The sequence below is a fragment of the Amblyraja radiata genome, unplaced genomic scaffold, assembly GCF_010909765.2.
Source record: "Amblyraja radiata isolate CabotCenter1 unplaced genomic scaffold, sAmbRad1.1.pri S110, whole genome shotgun sequence".
In the NCBI taxonomy this organism is placed as follows: Eukaryota; Metazoa; Chordata; class Chondrichthyes; order Rajiformes; family Rajidae; genus Amblyraja; species Amblyraja radiata.
Window position 1 is genome coordinate 467,740 of NW_022630100.1, and position 19,463 is coordinate 487,202.

General features: G+C 44.8%; 1 protein-coding gene across 1 annotated transcript in view; it reads left to right on the forward strand.

Moving 5' to 3' along the window:
* The first annotated feature begins 8,595 nt into the window (after positions 1 to 8,595).
* Positions 8,596 to 19,463, forward strand: part of LOC116969148 (E3 ubiquitin-protein ligase TRIM39-like) — a 623,262-nt gene continuing 612,394 nt past the window's right edge. Inside the window, exons 1-5 of the mRNA XM_033016077.1 lie at positions 8,596 to 8,647; positions 8,738 to 8,833; positions 10,324 to 10,557; positions 11,105 to 11,127; positions 11,226 to 11,344. Of these exons, the coding sequence (XP_032871968.1) occupies positions 8,615 to 8,647; positions 8,738 to 8,833; positions 10,324 to 10,557; positions 11,105 to 11,127; positions 11,226 to 11,344 (505 nt within the window). The 5' untranslated portion in view covers positions 8,596 to 8,614. The remainder of the gene's footprint in view (positions 8,648 to 8,737; positions 8,834 to 10,323; positions 10,558 to 11,104; positions 11,128 to 11,225; positions 11,345 to 19,463) is intronic.

Below are 19,463 nucleotides of genomic sequence, written 5' to 3' on the forward strand. Positions count from 1 at the left end.
AGCAAAACCAAGGAACTGATTGTGGACTTTGGAAGGTGTAGGAGGGGGACCCACAGCCCCATTTATATCAACGGGTCGATGGTTGAAAGGGTCAAGAACTTCAAATTCCTGGGCGTGCACATCTCTGAAGATCTTTCCTGGTCCGAGAACACTAACGCAATTATCAAAAAAGCTCATCACCGCCTCTACTTCCTGAGAAGATTACGGAGAGTCGGATTGTAAAGGAAGACTCTCTCTAACTTCTACAGGTGCACAGTCGAGAGCACACTGACCGGTTGCATCGTGGCTTGGTTCGGCAATTTGAGCGCCCTGGAGAGGAAAAGACTACAAAAAGTAGTAAGGACTGCCCAGTCCATCATCGGCTCTGACCTTCCTTCCATCGAGAGGATTTATCGCAGTCGCTGCCTCAAAAAGGCTGGCAGTATTGATGAAGCTGACTTTTAGTTAAAATATAAGAAGATATTAAATTGACTTCTGGGCTATCTTACAGCTTATATTTAGTCTCAAATTAGGCTTGCCTCAGGTTGCGGGTGTGTGAGATAATAAATACCATAACATTGTCTCCCAAGTGAGGAAGTGACAAAGAAAGAAACAGCTAGTCACATCTTTGAAGATAAGATGCCATAAACCAAATGGCCTATGTTTATGAGGGACCAAGTGACAGGGAGGAAGCAGCGAAAGAGCTAGGGTGATCTCTTTGAAGATAAAATGACCTAAAACAAATGGCCAATGTTTTTAGTATACCTTGTACCATGTAAACAAAAGGCCTTTGATGTGATGCCTTTTCCTGTACCTCTGACCATGACTAATGTCTGGAATGTGCTAAGGTGACAAAGAAACACTATATAATGCAATGTAATTCTGTTGTTCAGAGAAGTGGTCGGAGGCCGGTCAAGTGTCTGTATTGGTCACTTGACTGGAGTTCTCCCTCCCTTCCATCGGCCGATAATAAGTAAAGTTGTGAACTGGTCTACCAAACAGTTTGTGTAGTGTCTGTTTATTAAGAAGCGAACCTGGTTTAGTTGTTAAGAAAAGTAGCTTTTTCATTGGCGTAGTTATGCAGGCCTCGCTGGGACCACATCAACAGCTGACTGTGCAAGAGGTTGCAGAGGTTGCCGGGATTGGAAGGGAGATAACTGAACTCTATCGGCCCCCTTGTAATCCCGACTCCCTAGAAACTCCCGGGAACGTCTGTGATCCTTCAGCAGACATTGAATTGGTTCCCTGCCGAGGTTCTTAGAAACAGACAAAGGTAAGACCAGTTGGGCTTTATATGTTTTTTTTAAGAAGGGATTGTGTATGTATTTTTAAGAAGGGCTTGTGTATGTATTTTTAAGAAGGGCTTGTGTATATTTTTAAGAAGGACTTGAGCGGTTTCTCTTTCTATATCTCTTTGTCTTCTCTTTTTTATCTCTCTCTACTAAGGGCTCATCGGCCTCATTGAGACATCTGTGATTTGTTGGGTTGAGATACGGGGGGTGAGGTGTGCGTCTGGCTTATTGAGACATCCGAAGAGTTGTCGGATTGAGAAATAAATGTTGTTGTATATTGAGTTTAAAACGTCTGCCAGGCTGAGAAACTGGGGTCTCGAGTAGCGAGTCGGCCTGGTTGATATATTTGGAACAATTAGTCAGCCAAATTGAGAAACTGGGGTCTCATTAGCGGGTCAGCCTAGTTGATATATTTGGAACGATTCGGAATTAAGAAGTCTGTTTTCTCTCTCTTTCTATCCATCTATGGGGAATGCTCTGGATAACAGTCCAACGTATGTGTTATTTGAATCCTAAGTATAATAAGACATTTAGAATGTTAAGTTACAAGTTGACCAAACGGTTGGGGGATGAAGCCTGGCCAGTAGGGGGCACATGGAATGTAGAGACAATTATATGGGAAAGGAAGGCAGGAAAGGAATGGAAGAAAGGAATTAAAACATGGAAAGCAGAAGCAGAGAAAAGAAGCATGAGGAGAGTATAGAGTTCGAAGTTGGATGGATACTGCATGTAAGAAGGGGATAGAGTTAAGACACAAGGATAGCACTAGGAAAGGATGTAACGTATTGCAACTAGAATGCCAGTGGGCAGAGGAACAAGAGAAAAGAATTAAAAGACAAACAGGAGGTGAGAAACAGGTGATGGTTAGTAAAAAATAAACCCAGTACCGGTAAATCCTCTGGAGGAGACTTCATGTCTGGCACGACGACCCTCTTTGGTAGTGAAGATAAGGAGTTAGATAATCTTGGGAGATGTCCACCTCCCTATGCCCTACCAGTAGCAATGGCATCCTTACCTTTGGCAGCTCCGTCAGTAACATCCCTATACCTTGAAGTTCTGACCTTACAAAGCTCCCCATGATTGGGAGCACGGGAATGCCTTTCTGTGCATAATTTGTTTAAGGCATTGATGCTACCAGAACAGCTGACCATTGTTAAATGTACTGCATACACTGGTGCTGGGGCCACTATAGCAAAAGACAATGAGTTGCCGATAGTGTATCCAAACAGTGCAGCCTGTACATCCAAATGCGTAGTGTCAGCACGTAAACAGACGCTAGCAAATAGAACGGTCCTGCCAAACATGGAGGAGGTATGTACATTACAGAGGGACGCCTCTTATATATAAAATGGGCAACAGTTGAACCAGCACTGAGCCCTGCGGCAAACCATCTGCCGACTGTCACCATTCTGTGGAGCAACCCTCTACCATCGCCCTCGGAATCCAACCTTCAGGTGAAATTTGTATCCCATTGGCTTGTTTAAAGTGTGAATAGGCGCAGCTCCAGATTCAGGGACTGTTTCTTCCCAGCTGTCATCAGGCAACTGAATCATCCTGAATCATCCCCTCACCCTGAACACAGGATTCCCCCCAGGTTTGCGTCCTCAGCCCCCTACTGTACTCCCTGTACACACATTACTGCGTGGCCAGATTCAGCTCCCACTCCATCATCGAGTTTGCTGATGAAACTTTGTTGGTTGGCCTGATCTCCAATAACGAAGAGAAGGCCCACAGGCTGATCTGACACTCTGGTGTCAGGGCGACAGCCTCCTCTTGATTGTCACAGAAACTAAGGAGCTGATTGTGGACTTTAAAAAGGCGCAACATCCGAGGACGTATACGTCACTGGAGATAAATGGGACGACTGTGGATAGGGTGATCTGCTTTAAATACCTGGTAGTCCACATCACAAAGGGTCTGACGGACAACACGCACTGCCACACTGGTGAGAAAGGCAAAGTAGCGCCTTTACCACCCCAGGCAGCTGAGGAAATTTAGAGTGTCCCTGATGATCCTTCAGTGCTACTACTCTGGGGCTGTAGAAAGCATCTTCTCCGGCAACATCACAATCTGGTTTGGGAACTGCTGTGCTTTGGACATGAAGGCTCTGCAGAGACTGGTACATTCGGCCGAACGCACTATGGGAACTACATTCGCCCCCTGCAGGACCTATACACCAGGAGGTGTAGATACTGAGCCAGCAACATTATGGGGGAGTCCTACCACCCCAGCAACGGACTGTTCCAGCTGCTACGGTCAGGCAAACGCCTCCGCTGTCATGCTGTGAAAAAAGAGATAATGGAACGGACTTTCTACCCACGGGCCATCTGGACTATAAACTCTTATCTCACCAGGGACTCATTTACTGTTGTGTTGTGTCTTTTAAAAACAATTCTTACGTAATACTGTTTCTTTTCTATTCTGTTCGGTAGTTTTTGCACAATCCGCAGGCATTGCCACATTCATTTCACTGGACATCTTGTATATGTATGTGACAAATAAACTTGACTTGACTTGACATTGTACCAAATCCAGAGAGCAATGGTGAACCTCAATCTCTCTCATTGGTGAGCCTCGGTCTATCCTTAATCAGACTTTAACCTCGCACTAAACTTTGTTCCCTTATCACGTATCTTACACTGTAATGGCTCGATTATAATCATGCATTGTCTTTCCGCTGACTGCATTGTACGCAAAAAAGGCTTTTCACTGTACCTCGATTCACGTGACAATAATCAAAACTCAACTAAACTATTTGGTCCTATGTAGGTTATCTACCTACAGCCTGTCTGTCCCTTCAATCTTTTTTTATTTTTAGTTAGTCTAAAGTTTGTTTTAGGGGGAAACTTTAACTTTTTTATGTGGGGGAGGGGGGCAGGGAAAGGGGGAAACCGTTTCCCAGTCTCTTCCTGGCGGGGTTGCGACTATTTCTCCGTGTCGCGTACTCGCCCCCCACCTCGCGGCCTGCCAGCTGGATCGGAGCGGCCTTTCCTGCCGGGGACCGGGAACCGGACCAGGGCTGCTACAGCGGCGGCGCAGCGCTGGAGTCACCGCGGAACGGGCGATACCTACCTGGGTCGCCGTTTGGAGCTCCGGAGCGTTGGGCCGTTGCTCCAACAGCGTGGAGCTCTGGTGCGGAGAGCTTCCAACGCGGGCGGCGCTGAACAACATCGTGGAGTCATGGGGCGCCTTGCAGAGGGTCTCCAGCAGCAGTCTCCACCCGGCGCGGCCTGCGGACTTTGGAAGCCGTCGACTCCGGTAGGAGGGGGCTGACTCTGGTGTCCACGCCGCTGAGGACATCCCGCAGCCCCGTCGTCGGACTTGTATCACCCAGGCGAGCGGTCCTGGATATCGGGCCGCCCGTAGCTGCAACTGTGGAGGGCTTGGGGAGACCTTGACCACGGGGAACAGTGGAGGAAGATTCTGACGTTAGTGCCTTCCCACACATTGGGAAACTTTGATTCTGCTGTGTGGGGATGTTTTATGTTAAATTCTATAGTGTGTGTTCTTTATACCCTTTCTGGCTTAACCCCTCCCTTCACCACCTCCAGTTTAAATTCCAATTGGAATATTTTGGAGGACCCAAGAACCAAGAACCAAGAAGGGGACATAGATTCATAGTTGAAAGGTGGAGGAATTATGGTGTAATGGAAACTCACACAGAACAGAAATCGTTGCCAGCTTAGATCAGTCAATAGACAACAGACAATAGGCAATAGATGCAGTAGGCCATTCGGCCCTTCGAGTCAGCACCGCCATTCAATGTGATCATGAATGATCATCCGCAATAAGTATCCCGTTCCTGCCTTCCGCCATAATCCCTTGATTCTGTTATCTTTAAGAACTCTATCTAACTCTCTTGAAAGCATCCAGAGAATTGGCCTCCACTGCCATCTGAAGCAGAGAATTCCACGGATTCACAACTCTGTGTGAACAAGCTTTTCATCGTCTTCTTCTAAATGGTTCACCCCTTATTCTTAAACTGTGGCCCTTGGTTCTGGACTCCTCCAATATCGGGAACATGTTTCCTGCCTCTCGTTCACGGCTTTAACGCGTCATCTCCCACACTGCCAGTTTCCAACCAGCTCCCACTTTCCTCTGCTCGAGCCCCGACCCTTCCCTCCGCTTTCTCGCCGTGTCTGTCACCGTTTCAGAGAAAACGTGAGTGGCCAAAATCCATTCCAGGCCCGCGGACGCCATCGGCTGCCTTGTCTATCCACTACCCCTGTTTGCTCACGTTTGCTCACGTTTACGTCAATGAAACAATGTGTTTCATTGACGTAAATCTCTTTAAAGTGCAGCCACAAACTGCAACGGAAATGAAGCAGTCAACCTGCAGTCAGGAACATTCACAGACAGAGTTTAAAAACAAGATATACTGTCCACACCGACTTGGGTTTATTTCAATTAGAGTATTAGAAGCACCAAGCACATCATTCGAATAAACACAATATTTCTATTCAGTTCTTATGAATGTTACTGGTTGTAGGGAATTATCCAACTTTAACAACAGGGTATTAAATGTATCTGTTGTATTAATCTACAGCCCTACAACATTGTATGTAGGTTTGATTTCAACGAACCAACCACTTCTACATGTTTTCCTCTGATTATTTGCCTGTTTATTCCCTTCTTTCACCCAATCCATCAGGTGAAACGTTAATCGCCGGCCTCAGCCCAAGAGAGAGAAATAGCCTTGTTGTTATTTGTCATAAGTACCGAGGCAGAGTAATGAAATTCTTACTCGTCCTTAACATGAGTTTGCATCTATATCACTCCTCTGCAAAGAGTCATAATGACTGCAGAGAGGATTATCAGAACGGAACTCCCCTCCATGGACACAATCTATACACAGCGCTGTCAAAAAAGAGCAGAGAGAATCATCAGAGACACACTACATCCAGCTCACTCCCTACTCAAACGCAAAAACTGCACATACAACCTCAGGCACAGACGAGCGGACAGCATCGCCACAAACAGAACACGCTTTTACAGAGCTTCTTCCCTGCCACAGTGAGACTCTAGGCCAAAACAAAATGAACTGATGGCCTGACCTACCTCATAGCATATCATATTATATTGTCTCCTGGGCCTGTGCAATTTACAATGCAATCGACACTCTTTATATAGGGTTTGTGTAATTTACAATGCTCTCACTTTCCCCTTTATATAGGGTTTTAGGCACTTTCTTTCTTTTTTAGTTTTAGAGAAGTATATGTTTTTATAGATTATGTGTCTTTCTGTGTGTCTTTTTAACTTGATTTGACTTGACTCGACTCTCTGAACAACCGCACAAGAGTTCCTATGTGTATAAGCACAAATGGCAAATAAAGTTTTTGACCTTTGACCTCACAACATTGCCTCCTTAAACTGCGGGACACACTTCTGTTCCTGACTCCAATGTTAGTAAATAATCCTCGCTCCTCATTCAAGGAATGTTGCCATTCCATCCTCCATGTCCGTAATCTTCCAGATTTGTAATCAGCATTCCCAACTCCCAACAAAGTGGGTTGTAAAATCTCTGACTCAGACATTTTTGCCTGAGCCCAGACCTCTGTTGTGCGGGTAGACAAATCTGAGATAGTCAAGCGGGCTTGGGATGGGTCCGCAGTTGGTCAGGCAGGATCCGAGGAGAGAGGACATGAGTTAGCATTATGCGCCTCTTGTCGAAGTTTGTCCTGACACTGTCAGTCCTGCTGCACATACAATAATTACTTGTATCTCCACCACTATCTGCATATCAGATCTCACCTCCCTCCCCTCCAGAGAGAATAAGCGTAGAGATCCCTGGTCTTCATCTTTCACCCCATCATCCCATCCCCAGGCGCTTCCCCCTACAACCCACCACGGGAGGCGCCACTCTGTCCCTACACCTCGACCCTCACCACCATTCAGGAACACAAACAGCCCTTTCATGGGAGGCAGAGATTCACTTGTATCTCCTCTATCCTCGTCTATGGCACTCGGTTCTCTCGATGTGGCCTCCTTTACATCTAAACGCCTCCGCTTCCTCAGAAGAACGAGGAAGTTTGGCATGTCTCAAACTTTGAAGAATTGCGTGTCCGCTGTACCAGAGTGAATTAATTGGTGTTGATGTTGATCGGACGAGGACAGTATAGGGTGTGTAAATGGAAGCAGGGAATGAAATTTGTAAAATAATCCAAGAGAGGAAAATAACGCTGAATTCACTGAACGTCTCGCAACTTTGTCGTCGCCAGAAACATGTCGTCTCTCTCTGTACTGCCTGGGTGAGGTCTGTATTATACCGGATTACATGCAAAAACATAGAATGTCACAGTCCCTTGATACATGTGACAATAGAGTATAATTGAATCATTGAGTTGAATTCAAGTTTGCACATGAGACTGATAAATAAAATAACAGTGTTTGCTATAGAACGAATATTATTGTGCAGCTTAATATAATGAACAATTCACGATAGGAAACACGGATGTATTTAGTTTATGGGAATGAAATTTACCAGAAGCTGATTACAAATGACATCGGCTTTCTGGTTCAGGGCTGTGATTGACGGGGCTGAGCTCCGCCTCCCCTCAGCCGCGCCCCGCCCCTTTCATTGATTGTTCCGCCGCCGTTTCGCTCCCGAAACCGCATTGAACGCGGGTTCAGCAGCAGCCGCGGCGGCTCCACAACTCCGGGCTCCCCCGGGTCCTAAAGCCCATCGACACATAGTTGTCCAGCCTCACGAACCTCCTCTGGCAGCTTGTTCCATTTCCCCACGACCTTCTGTGTGGAAATATTGTTCCTCAGATTACAATTAAATCTTGCACCTCTCACCACAAACCTGTGTCCTTTAGGTCTCGACTCCACTACTCCGGCATTCACCCTATCCATTCACCTCTTGATCCCATGCACGTCAGCCTCCGGCGCTCCAATTAATTGCTGCAGGGCGTCAGCAGTTTCAGCGAATGGGAATGCGTTTTGAACCAGGAAGTGGAGGTTAAAATGGCTTCGAAAGAGCAGGTCGAGAGTTTAACCGAGGAGGTAGTTTGTCCCATCTGCCTGGATTTCTTCACAGATCCAGTGTCCCTGGAGTGTGGGCACAACTTCTGCCGCTCCTGTATCACACAGAGTTGGGACAAGGAGGGGAGAAACTCCTGCCCGGAATGTAGAAGCAGTTTACAGACCGCACCCTCAGGGTTAGTTGGGCCTTAACGAGACTGTCTGAGAAAGCTCGAACACTGAGCCTCAATCGGACAGAGAAGGAAAGTAAACTTCACTGCGAGGAACATCAGGAAGAACTGAAGCTGTTTTGTGAAACTGACAAGAAGCTGATCTGTTTGCTTTGTGCAGCTGGGCGGGACCACGGAGATCACCGCTTCATGCCGGTTAAAGAAGCTGTTGAAACCTGCAAGGTAAAAGCAAACCGATTTTGATCGCATTATTGTTCAATTCCATCTTTATAACCTAACACTTTTATTCTCTGATTTCAATCACAATCCCAGGATCAGGTGAAATCTTCCATCCAGTCTCTCACAAAAAAGAAATCGGAGATCCAGCGAATGAAGCAGCAACAGAAACAGAAGATTTCTGGAGTTCTGGTGAGGCTTTCCAGTTTCGATTTCCTGATCTTGTGTAGATTTGATCCCTGTGATGCGTGTAATAATAGGGCAGTGCAGTGACACACGTAGTGCTGCTGTCTCCTAGTTCTGGCGAGCGGGTTCGATCCTGACCTCGGGTGCTACCCGTGTGGTTCACGCCTTCTCCCTGTGACCGCGTCGGATTCATAGAAAATATGTGCAGGAGTAGGCCATTCGGCCCATCGAGACAGCACACCATTCAATATGATCATGGCTGATCATCCAACATCTGTACTAGGTTCCTGCTTTCCCTTGATTCCATTAGCCCAAACAGCTAAATCTAAATCTTGAAAACATCCAGTGAATTGGCCTCCACTGCCTTCTGAGGCAGATAATTCCACAGATTCACAACTCTCTGGGTGTAAAGTGTTTCCTCATCTTGGTCCTAAACAGAAAATAGAAATATAGAAAAATAGGTGCAAGAGTAGGCCATTCAGCCCTTCGAGCCAGCACCGCCATTCAATACGATCATAGCCTACCACTTATTCTTAAACCCGGGTTCTAGACTCCACCAACATCGGGAACATTTGTCCTGCATATAGCCTCAACAATCCCTAAAAACTTTTATATCAGAATCAGAATGAGAATCACACTTTATTCGGCAAGTATGTTTTGCAACATACAAGAAATTTCATTGGTCAGGTCAGTCATACAATTAAAAGCAACAGGTCACTCAAAAATACAGTTTAACATAAACATCCACCACAGAGACCCCTACACATTCCTCACTGTGATGGAAGGCGAAGTAAAGTTCAAGTCCTTCCTTATGTTCTCCCTTGGTCGTGGGCCGCGAGCCTCCGTTGACGGGGCGATCTTGACTACCGTAGCAGGCGGCGTTTGGGCTCTCCACATCGAGGTGATCTGTTCATGCATCGGGGAGATTTCAGCTCCTCTGTGCTGGACGATCGAACCTCACGTCGGGGCTGGTTGAACCTACTGCAACTTTGGAGCTCTCGACTAGGTTCTCCCGAAGACTGAGCCCTTGATGGTAAGTAAGTCCACAGTGGTGATGGTAGGAGAGACCATGCAGCCTCACAGCATCCTCCTCGCAGCTCACACAGCCGCCCAGCTTTGTGTCATGTGCAAACTTGGAGATGTTATATTTAATTCCCTCATCTAAATCGTTAATCTATATATTGTAAATAACTGCAGTCCTAGCAATGAACCTTACAGCACCCAACTAGTCATTTGGCGACTGTCAATTATCACTGCGAATGTGGGTGGTGGGCAGATCAATGGGAATTAATGGGAATGTGAAAAGGAACAGGCAGCAGGGAATCATATTGGGGATAGAGGATTTATGGGTCATAAGATTACCCTCACGATATTTCAGAAGGATTTAGACAAACTATTGAATTGCCAAAGCAAATAAATATTGCACAAGGCAAATGTCAAAGTCTTAGGGAAACACAATCAGTGACATTTATTGATCTTCACCTTTCATTTCACAGGAACAGTCACACAACCTTCAATCCAAGATTACATCCCAGTATGCTAAACTACACCAGATTCTCACTGAGAAAGAACATCGCGCACTGGCAGATATATGGGAAGAAGAGAAGAAGATTCTAAATATAATGGAGAACAATCTTCGAAAGATTGGAAAAAAATTAAAATCCATTCAGGTGGATCTCTTAAAGTTGCAGCAACAGATGGATCAAAAAGACAGTGTGGTATTTCTGAAGGTGAGGGGTTAGACTACGTTACATTGCAGCTTTAATTATTGGTCTCTCCACTAGTGCAGATATTATTTAATCCCCACCCATTTTAATCCACCGATAATCTTAAATTCTGTCCCATCCTTGTGGCTAAAGGGATCAGGGGGTATGGAGAGAAGGCAGGTACAGGATACTGAGTTGGATGATCAGCTATGATCATATTGAATGGCGGTGCAGGCTCAAAGGGCCGAATGGCCTACTCCTACACCTATTTTCTATGTCTATGTTTCTATCCTTCCTGACATCTTCTCCAGATAAAATCCCACAACCTGCCCAGTCTTTTCATTAAGTTCCATTCTCTCAGTTATGGCGTCATTCTCATGAACATTCCTTGTGCTTTCCCCCATCGTTCTACATCTTTGCGACAATATCCACTTTCTATCTGCATGACAGTGGCGATAAGAGTTGGGAAATGGGAATTATCAGAGGTTTGTAGAAATTTGGTGAAATTCCTGCTGTCGGGATGAGGACGGTCCATCTCAATCAATTGACATTTGTGTTTTATTTCTTTCAGGAGGAAGCTGGTCGCAAGCGAAGGTAGGACATTGTCTTGACGGAAACATTTTAAGTGTTTTGTGGAACAGCATAAAACATTTCTAATGCTCAGTTTATTACCAACTGTTTAATATGTGCAGGATTCGTGATGAAGCCAAACCACTGTCGGTGGTAGATGGAGCCTTGCCGATTGAAAAGTTCCATTGCCCTGTTTCGTTGGACACAGCACTCAAAGAAACATCTGATGACTTCAATCATGGTAAAGCTTGTACCTTTTCCATTATTCTTGTTTCTGATATCTTTAAGCAATACCAAAATGCACACATTAATGGTCTTTTGGACTGAAGGGAAATTGGAGATACCACTAAACTCATCAGCTGGGAAGCATCACACAGTCAGACATTCATACTCTCCTGCTTTGGGTGAAATACTGCGGCTATTCACCCTATCTGTGCACCTTATATAGATGGCACCTTTACACGGGGCGACTTGACGCAAGAGTTAACCAGAGTTCAACATCGTGGGAACCTCGTGCGATAACAGTGCGGCATTCGTGGACCACCGTGGACCACCGTAGCGCTAACGGCAGGTCATCGTGTAACTTGGTCACTCGGGAGAAAATTCAAGAAAATTTAAATTTCTCCAAGAGTGACTTGTACACTTGTGGTTGAGTATTGCAACATTATATGAACGTAGTGGCCAGTGCGATATCCGTGCGATATCCGTAATAACTCTTGCGGGTACCGTGGGAACTCCTGCGAACGGTGAACCCGGAAGCTGGACAGAGGGGCAGAAGGTGATTACAAATTATCTTCAGTGGGATTGAATTTAAAAAATAAATAAAAATAAAGATTTACATCCGCATATGGACATCAACTTATTCATGAGTTATGTTAATGAGATTCAAGAAAATAACTATAATCTTTAAAAGGGACTTTAAAAGGGACTTTACTGAAAGGTTACGCATTTTTATGGTCCGTGAGATATTTTTCACATGTACCTCTTTGAGAGATACAGGTCGGAGTCCTCGGGTCCAGGGGTCCGGAACGCTACCAATCAATGTTGTGCAGAGACCCGTGTAAGGAGTGAACTGCACATGCTGGTTTAAACCGAAGACAGACACAAAAAGCTTGAGTAACTCAGCGAGTCAAGCAGCATCTCTGGAGAAAAAAAGCTGATGTTTCGGGACGAGACACATCTTCAGACTCAATTCCGATTAGGATGTCTGAAGAAGGGCTCCGATTCGAATCGTCACCTATTCTTTTTCTCCAGAGATGATGCCTGACCCGCTGACTTACTCCAGCTTTTTATGCTTTTCTTCCCAGATCTGACTTACCTGCTGAGTTACACCAACATTTTGTGTCCTTCTGTGCATATTAACCAGCATTAACCAGCGTCTGCAGTTCCTTTAGACATTACATAACTTCAGATTTTAGAGATATAGCGCGTGGGAACTCCTGCGAACGGTAAACCCGGAAGCTGGACAGAGGGGACAGAGGGTGACTAAAAAAGGTGGTCTCAAAAGGACACATGGGAACATGTGTCCTTCGAGGACGTCCCACCTAATTGTCATTGTTGGATAATCTTTTTAACAGGAACACTTGCAGAGATGGCTCTCAGAAAATCTCAAAGGAAGGGGGTAAAGCGGGTCAGAGATGTTTTTGCCATGCAGGAGAATGAGGAGGAGACGCAGCAAGAGAGACAGGTGGAGAGGCAACAGGAGATGCCACAGATAACACTGCCTGTGGGCTCCTTGGAGCAGGGAGAGGGTGAGCAAGGTGCAATTCAGATTGCCTCCCCAGTAGCCGTTGTAGGAATAGCCTCTACAGACGTAAAGGGAAGATGGCAGAAGGTAAAGTCATATAACTTCACCAAGGAACAAGAGGGGGAACTTGTAGAATGGTTCCAATTTAACGAGATTCTGTACGATAAATCCAGAGAGGATTATAGAAACAGGGAGAGAAAAAGGAACCTGCTGGAGACGAAGGCTGCCGAGTTTCCCGAGTGCTCATGTGAGTTTATATAACGATATATAAGTTCATCAAGAGGAGAACCATTTAATGTTATCCAAGATTTAAAAACATACATTGCTATTGATGTAAAAGTGCTGTGTTTGCAGTTAACTTAAACTTCTCTTATAAGTCTGTCTGTCTGCCCTGCAGCTGAAAAGTAAAAAAGTCGCAGTATAAGAATCGCCTGAGGCCAAGTAGCGGAGGGTGATTGCTATGCGCAACCCTGGTTCCAGTGCTTTTCTCATTACAGTGTCAGTCTTCTTCAGCAGAGGTCCCAAATTATTCTTTAACTCATTAAAGAGCTCGGGTGAAATTCTGACAAAGTTTTTGAATGCACTTGTATCCTCTTCGCACAGCACATTAAGCAGTTGCTCATATTGTCCAAATTGAGCTCTCCGTTGAAAGATGGGCTTCACCCAGTGAGACTTCCTCTTAATTCTCTTTTTAATTAATCTCTCCCTTCTGCCTTCAAGCAAGCGTTTTCGATGCACATAGTGGGCAGCTGCATGCAGCGCGTCAATGAAAAAAACCAACATCCTGTACTCGAAATTATTTCGTAAAGGCATGTCTCCAAATGAGCCGATTCAACCAAGGGAGGATATATATAGTGTGTGAAAAAAAAAGTTACATCATTTGTGTCACGTGTAGTTCACGATGTTAATTCAAGATTTAACGCGACAGCTCGGGAAACGGCCAAGTCACTCGCACGAATAACATAAATGCCGAGTACCGTGGGAACTCTTTATCTACTGCCGTTATATCGTGCGAGACTCGTGCTGGACCACGACCTCTTCACTCTGGTGACATCTTGCGTCAACTCGCCCCGTGAAAAGGCCCTTTAAGTAGTTTCGAGTACAGGATGGTGGTTTTTTTCATTGACGCGCTGTATGCAGCAGCCCACTATGTGCATCGAGGACGCTTGCGTGAAGGCAGAAGGGAGAGATTAATTAAAAATAGAATTAAGAGGAAGTCTCACTGGGTGTGAAAGAGCAAAGAGGCCATCTCTGCGCTTACTACAATTCGCAATTGGGGAGTGTGCCGTGGCAGGACAGCTATATTGATGGGTAGCCGACCACAGGAACACTACTGCATGTTAGCAGAAATGCATAGCAAATAAGCTGACTTTCTAGTGTTGTCCTCCGAAAAGTGCTTCCTATAAGATGTTCGTCCGCAAAACCTGCCATTCAGCACATTGCAGTGTCCCTTTTAATGCCTGAGTTTAGGCTTGTTGCGGAGGTTAATGAATATAATGTGTTTAAAATAATCTAGCATGCCTCATTTGTTGATTTTCGTGTTTGCGAGGCCCTTTTATAGACTAATGTTTGGTGTGATGCACCTTCTCTCAATATGTGCAAGAAGTCGTCTTTTTATATTGTCAAATAGGAATAAAAACTTTGTCTCACATTTACAGTGCTGGTTGGCTTATTTTATTTTCTACCAAGAGGTGAAACTTTCAAACGTTTAAATAGCTCAACAATTGATGGACCTGAACACTCAAAAATGAAACCTAATGAAAATGTGATTATATCACCTCCCTTCAACTATTTTGTGTTTCAGCATGAGAGGGATTATAACATTAGAGACATTCATCTTGTAGTGATGTGTTAATGAAGAATTGCAGACATCAAGCTGATAGTAAAAAATATATTTATTTAACAATGAGGTAAACAAGCACTGACAATCAAACTGCTGAGGTAAAAGCTTTATCACACTTCAGGCTATCATAAAATGTGGAGCCACCAACAGAAACAAAGTAATGCCCAAGAGGAAAACACACACATATTACCATACAGACATTTATAAAGGATATTGAGAACACCTTTTTTACTCACCTTCTGTCCCCTCTGTCCAGCTTCCGGGTTTACCGTTCGCAGGAGTTCCCACGGTAACCGCAAGAGTTATTATGGATATCGCACGGATATCGCACTGGCCGCTACGTTCATATAAAGTTGCAATGCTCAACCACAAGTGTACAAGTCACTCTTGGAGAAATTCAAGCTTGCTTGAATTTTCTCCCGAGTCACCAAGTTACACGATTACCTGCCGTTAGCGCCACAGTGGTCCACGGTGGTCCACGAATGCCGTACTGTTATCGCACGAGGTTCCCACGATGTTAAACTCTGGTTAACTCTTGCGTCAAGTCGCCCCGTGAAAAAGCCGCTTTAGTATAGGCATGTCTCCAAATGAGCCAATTCAACCAAGGGAGGATATTTATAGTGTGTGAAAAAAAAGTGCATCATTTATGCCACGTGTAGTTCACAATGTTCATTCAAGATTTAACGGGAAAGCTCGGGAGACGGACAAGTCACTCGCACAAATAACGGAAATGCCGAGTACCGTGGGAACTCTTTATCTACACCCAGTTATATCGTGTGATATCGTGCTAGACCACGACCACTTCACTCTGGTTACATCTTGCGTCAAGTCGCCCCGTGAACCGGCATGAAGCTGTGAGACTTGTGTTATCGCCCAGTTGCACAAATCACACAGATCAGCTTCTTGTCAGTTTCACAAAACAGCTTCAGTTCTTCCTGATGTTCCTCGCACTGAAGTTTACTTTCCATCTCCGTCCGATTCAGGCTCATTGTTCGAGCTTTCTCAGACAGTCTCGCCAAGGCCCGAGTCACCCTGAGGGTGCGGTCTGTAAACTCCTCTCTACATTCCGGGCAGGAGTTTCTCCCCTTCCTGACCCAACTCTGTGTGATGCAGGAGCGGCAGAAGTAGTGCCCACACTCCAGTGACACCGGATCGGTGAAGAAATCCAGGCAGATGGGACAAACTGCCTCCTCGGTTAAAATTTCGACCTGCTCTTTCGCAGCCATTTTAATCCTCCACTTCCTGGTTCAAAACGCATTCCCATTCGCTGAAACTGCTGACACTGCGCACGCTGCCGTCTCGGGGCTTCGGCTCAGAGGTGTAGTCTACGTGATACGCAGGTATACGCCGTATACCCACTAAGAAAGCTCCAGCATTTCCGTATGCCCACTTAGAAATGCGCAATGACACGTATCAACTTCGAAAGTGACAGAAGTTCTGTTTATTTTATGAATGAAAGTATGACAGTTCTGTCACAGAACTGTCATACTTCCATTCATAAATTCAACCTGTGCGCTGTGTCTCTGTCAGAGTCGCACTTTTCCTTGTCGGAAGTGGGAAAGTCCCGAGTTCCGATAACAATGGAACGCAGCATTATAATAGCCATACAGAGGCTTCTGTCCATGGCCCGTGACCGTGGTGACCGCCCGTGACCTAGACCTGACGCCACGTCACCTAGACCACAGCGATATCAACTCAGTCGGCGCCGAGGTGATGTCCAGCGGCTCAACAGTAAATATGAAGCGGAAGCAACAAACTACCCTTAGCCATTAAAAAACAAAACAAAACAAGCCTGCTGCTGCCTCGGACGACACTCCAGCAGTCACTAGGACGTTAGATGAAGAAGAGGGAACTACAGCGGAGCCTGATGCCAGCAGTGTATCGGGTAAGTGAAAGTCGTATACAAGTGAACTTTAGCAGATATTAGACTACTAGCTACTAGCTTATAAGAGATTTCCCAAACTGAATGAATACCACACATATATTCACTAAACGGCCTTGCTAGCTCAATCTTGTTGTAGTAAAGTAGTAAATAACGTAGTTATTACACATTTTACTGTGAGACTGTGAGTGTGTGTGTGCTGAATATCTCCTTGTTCCTTCTAGATGATAACTCCTGGCCAGCCCTATGGACTGAGAGTCAGGCTAGGGAGTTTAAAAGCAGGCATTCTTGGTTAGAATGGAAGGACAGAAAGTTAGGTAAATATCAGCCAACTTGTAAAGCTGGTATAAACACATGAAGTCAACGTTATGCAAATGAGAGTATAGCTGGTTTATTTTCATCTTAAAGATACATTCATTTCACTTTTATACAATTAAATTATAATGATATTGTCACAGTGAAGCTTATTTACAGTTCATTCAATTATTTTGAATAGATTCTTATCCAGTTCAGAAGGTGTTATTGCTAATATAGATTCAAAAAAGACTACTTGTATGATGTTAATTAGTCATGTTTTTGTTTACTTCCAGGTTGTGCTATTCGCAGCTCAACAAAATCTACTGGCGTCTTAACAGAGAAAAGAATTTCCATATCTGAGGAGTGGGCGATGTTTAAGATCCAGTCATCAGGCTCAAGCAGACCAACAGCCCTGGCCTCCTTGAGAAAAAAGATCAGACCGCATGAGATGTCCAGGGCACACGAAATAGCCCAGGAGCTCACTGAAAAGGGTGGACAGGATTTTCTTGGGAATCTTGTGAGAGCTGTGTCAGACACTGTGTTAGCTGAGACAAATGCTGTATTCAGAACAGCATATTATCTTGCCAAGATGAACCGACCTTTCTCTGACCATGACGATCTCATTGAGCTTCAGGAAAAAAACGGTGTCAACATGGGCACAAGTCTGCACTCAAGGTTCAGTTCAACAAAAATTGTGGAACACATAGCAAAAAAGATGCAGACAAAAATAGTTGACAGCATTGTGTCATCTTCAAGCAAGCTGTCTGTTCTCATTGATGAGGCAACTTCTCTCAGCCATAAATCAGCCATGATTGTCAATGTGAAGGCCTCTTTAGATGGAGCTACTCCTGAATTTGTTTTTTTGGACCTGGTGGAGCTGGAAAGCCAGAGGGCAGAGTCTATAGAGGTAGCTCTATTAAACTGTTTGGACACTGCAGGCTTTAGTGCAGAGTGGCTTCAAAATAACTGGATCTCATTTGTTTCTGATAGAGCCAGTGTCATGTTAGGCAGAAACCCTGGTGTGTTAACCAGGCTGACTGCAAGGTACCCTAACCTCTTCACATGGCACTGTATGAACCACCGTCTAGAACTGGCTGTAAATGATGCTGTGGATGAGGTTCAGGAAGTCAAGCACTTCAAAGTTTTCATGGACAAACTCCACAATCTCTACAGTCAGTCCAATAAAAATTCACGGAAACTTATGGAAGCAGCACAAGAAGTGGGCTCACAAGTCCTGAAGTTGGCAGAGTTTTAAACACCCGATGGGTTGCCAGCAGTTTCCGTTCTGTAAAGGCTGTGTGGAGGTCATACGAAGCACTTAACAGACACTTTGATAATGCTGCAGGAGACCAAACAAGAAACGGCAAAGAGAGGCAAACCTACAGAGGCCTCGCACGTCGAATGCAAAGCAAGGAGTTTCTTTGTGACATTGGACTCATTTATGATGCACTATCCGAACTTTCAAACCTGTCCCAGCAATTACAGGCCCATTCAATCACACTTTTAAGAGCAGTACAGCTGCTGAAGCGCACCATCCGAGTGCTGGCATCATTTAAAGATTCTCCAGGAGAGAAATTGGAGGAAGAATTGAAAGCACAGGCTTTGGGACAGTTTGGATCAGTGTCCCAGGAGTCAAATGCTAAGCTCATGCCGATCAATACAAAGCAGTTCCTACAAAGTCTGATCAACAACATGGAGAAGCGGCTCTCATTTAAGGATGAAATTCTTTATGATCTCAGCATTCTGGATTCAAGCACCTGGCCATCAACACCTGGCATACGGCACGGTGAGTCACAGGTAAAACGACTGTGCAGGCGATTCAATCTTTGTCAAGAACAAGCTGCCAATGGAATGAGAGATTTCATCGAGCACCCAGAGAGTGAACCTGAATGCCTCAAACCACTCATCCACTGCATGCAGACCATCCCTTGCAGCACTGCAGAGTGTGAAAGGGGCTTCAGTCTGATGAATATTGTGTACACAGACCAAAGATCTAGAATGTTGTTGTCTAGTGTCAGCAATTTGATGATGATCAGCATCAATGGGCCCCCTGTAAGCCTTTTTGAGCCAAGCAAATATGTATCAACATGGTTACGAAGCCATCGCTCTGCCACGCAAGCAAGAAGGCAGAGCACACCTCAGATGCCTGAGTACAAGCAAATTAGGAAAGTTTTATAAACTAGCAGGCTACTACATTTAAAGTGAAAAACAATTGTTGACAAAATCCCTTTTAGTGGAATACAAACACTTTTCCATACCTGCTACAGTAGCAAGTATGGAAAAGTGTTTGTATTCCACTAAATATCCCTCATGTAACTGTGTATTCACCTTTGTTTGTAACTTTTTTACAATGAAGGGATTGTGGTGTTTGTTTTATTTTGCATGGGTCATGCGCCCTCCGCTGGTCGTTTTTGCGGATGTACTGTTTTTCTTCTCTGTTAAACACTGAACAGATGTAATTTGCATAGGACTTACTGTGATTGAAAACGTGTATTTTGTGATGCTGTGTGATTGCTGTATTAAGTATGAGTGTGAGACGTCTTAGAACATTTGCTGATATGTTTTATTTATTTTAATTTATTATTTAAGTA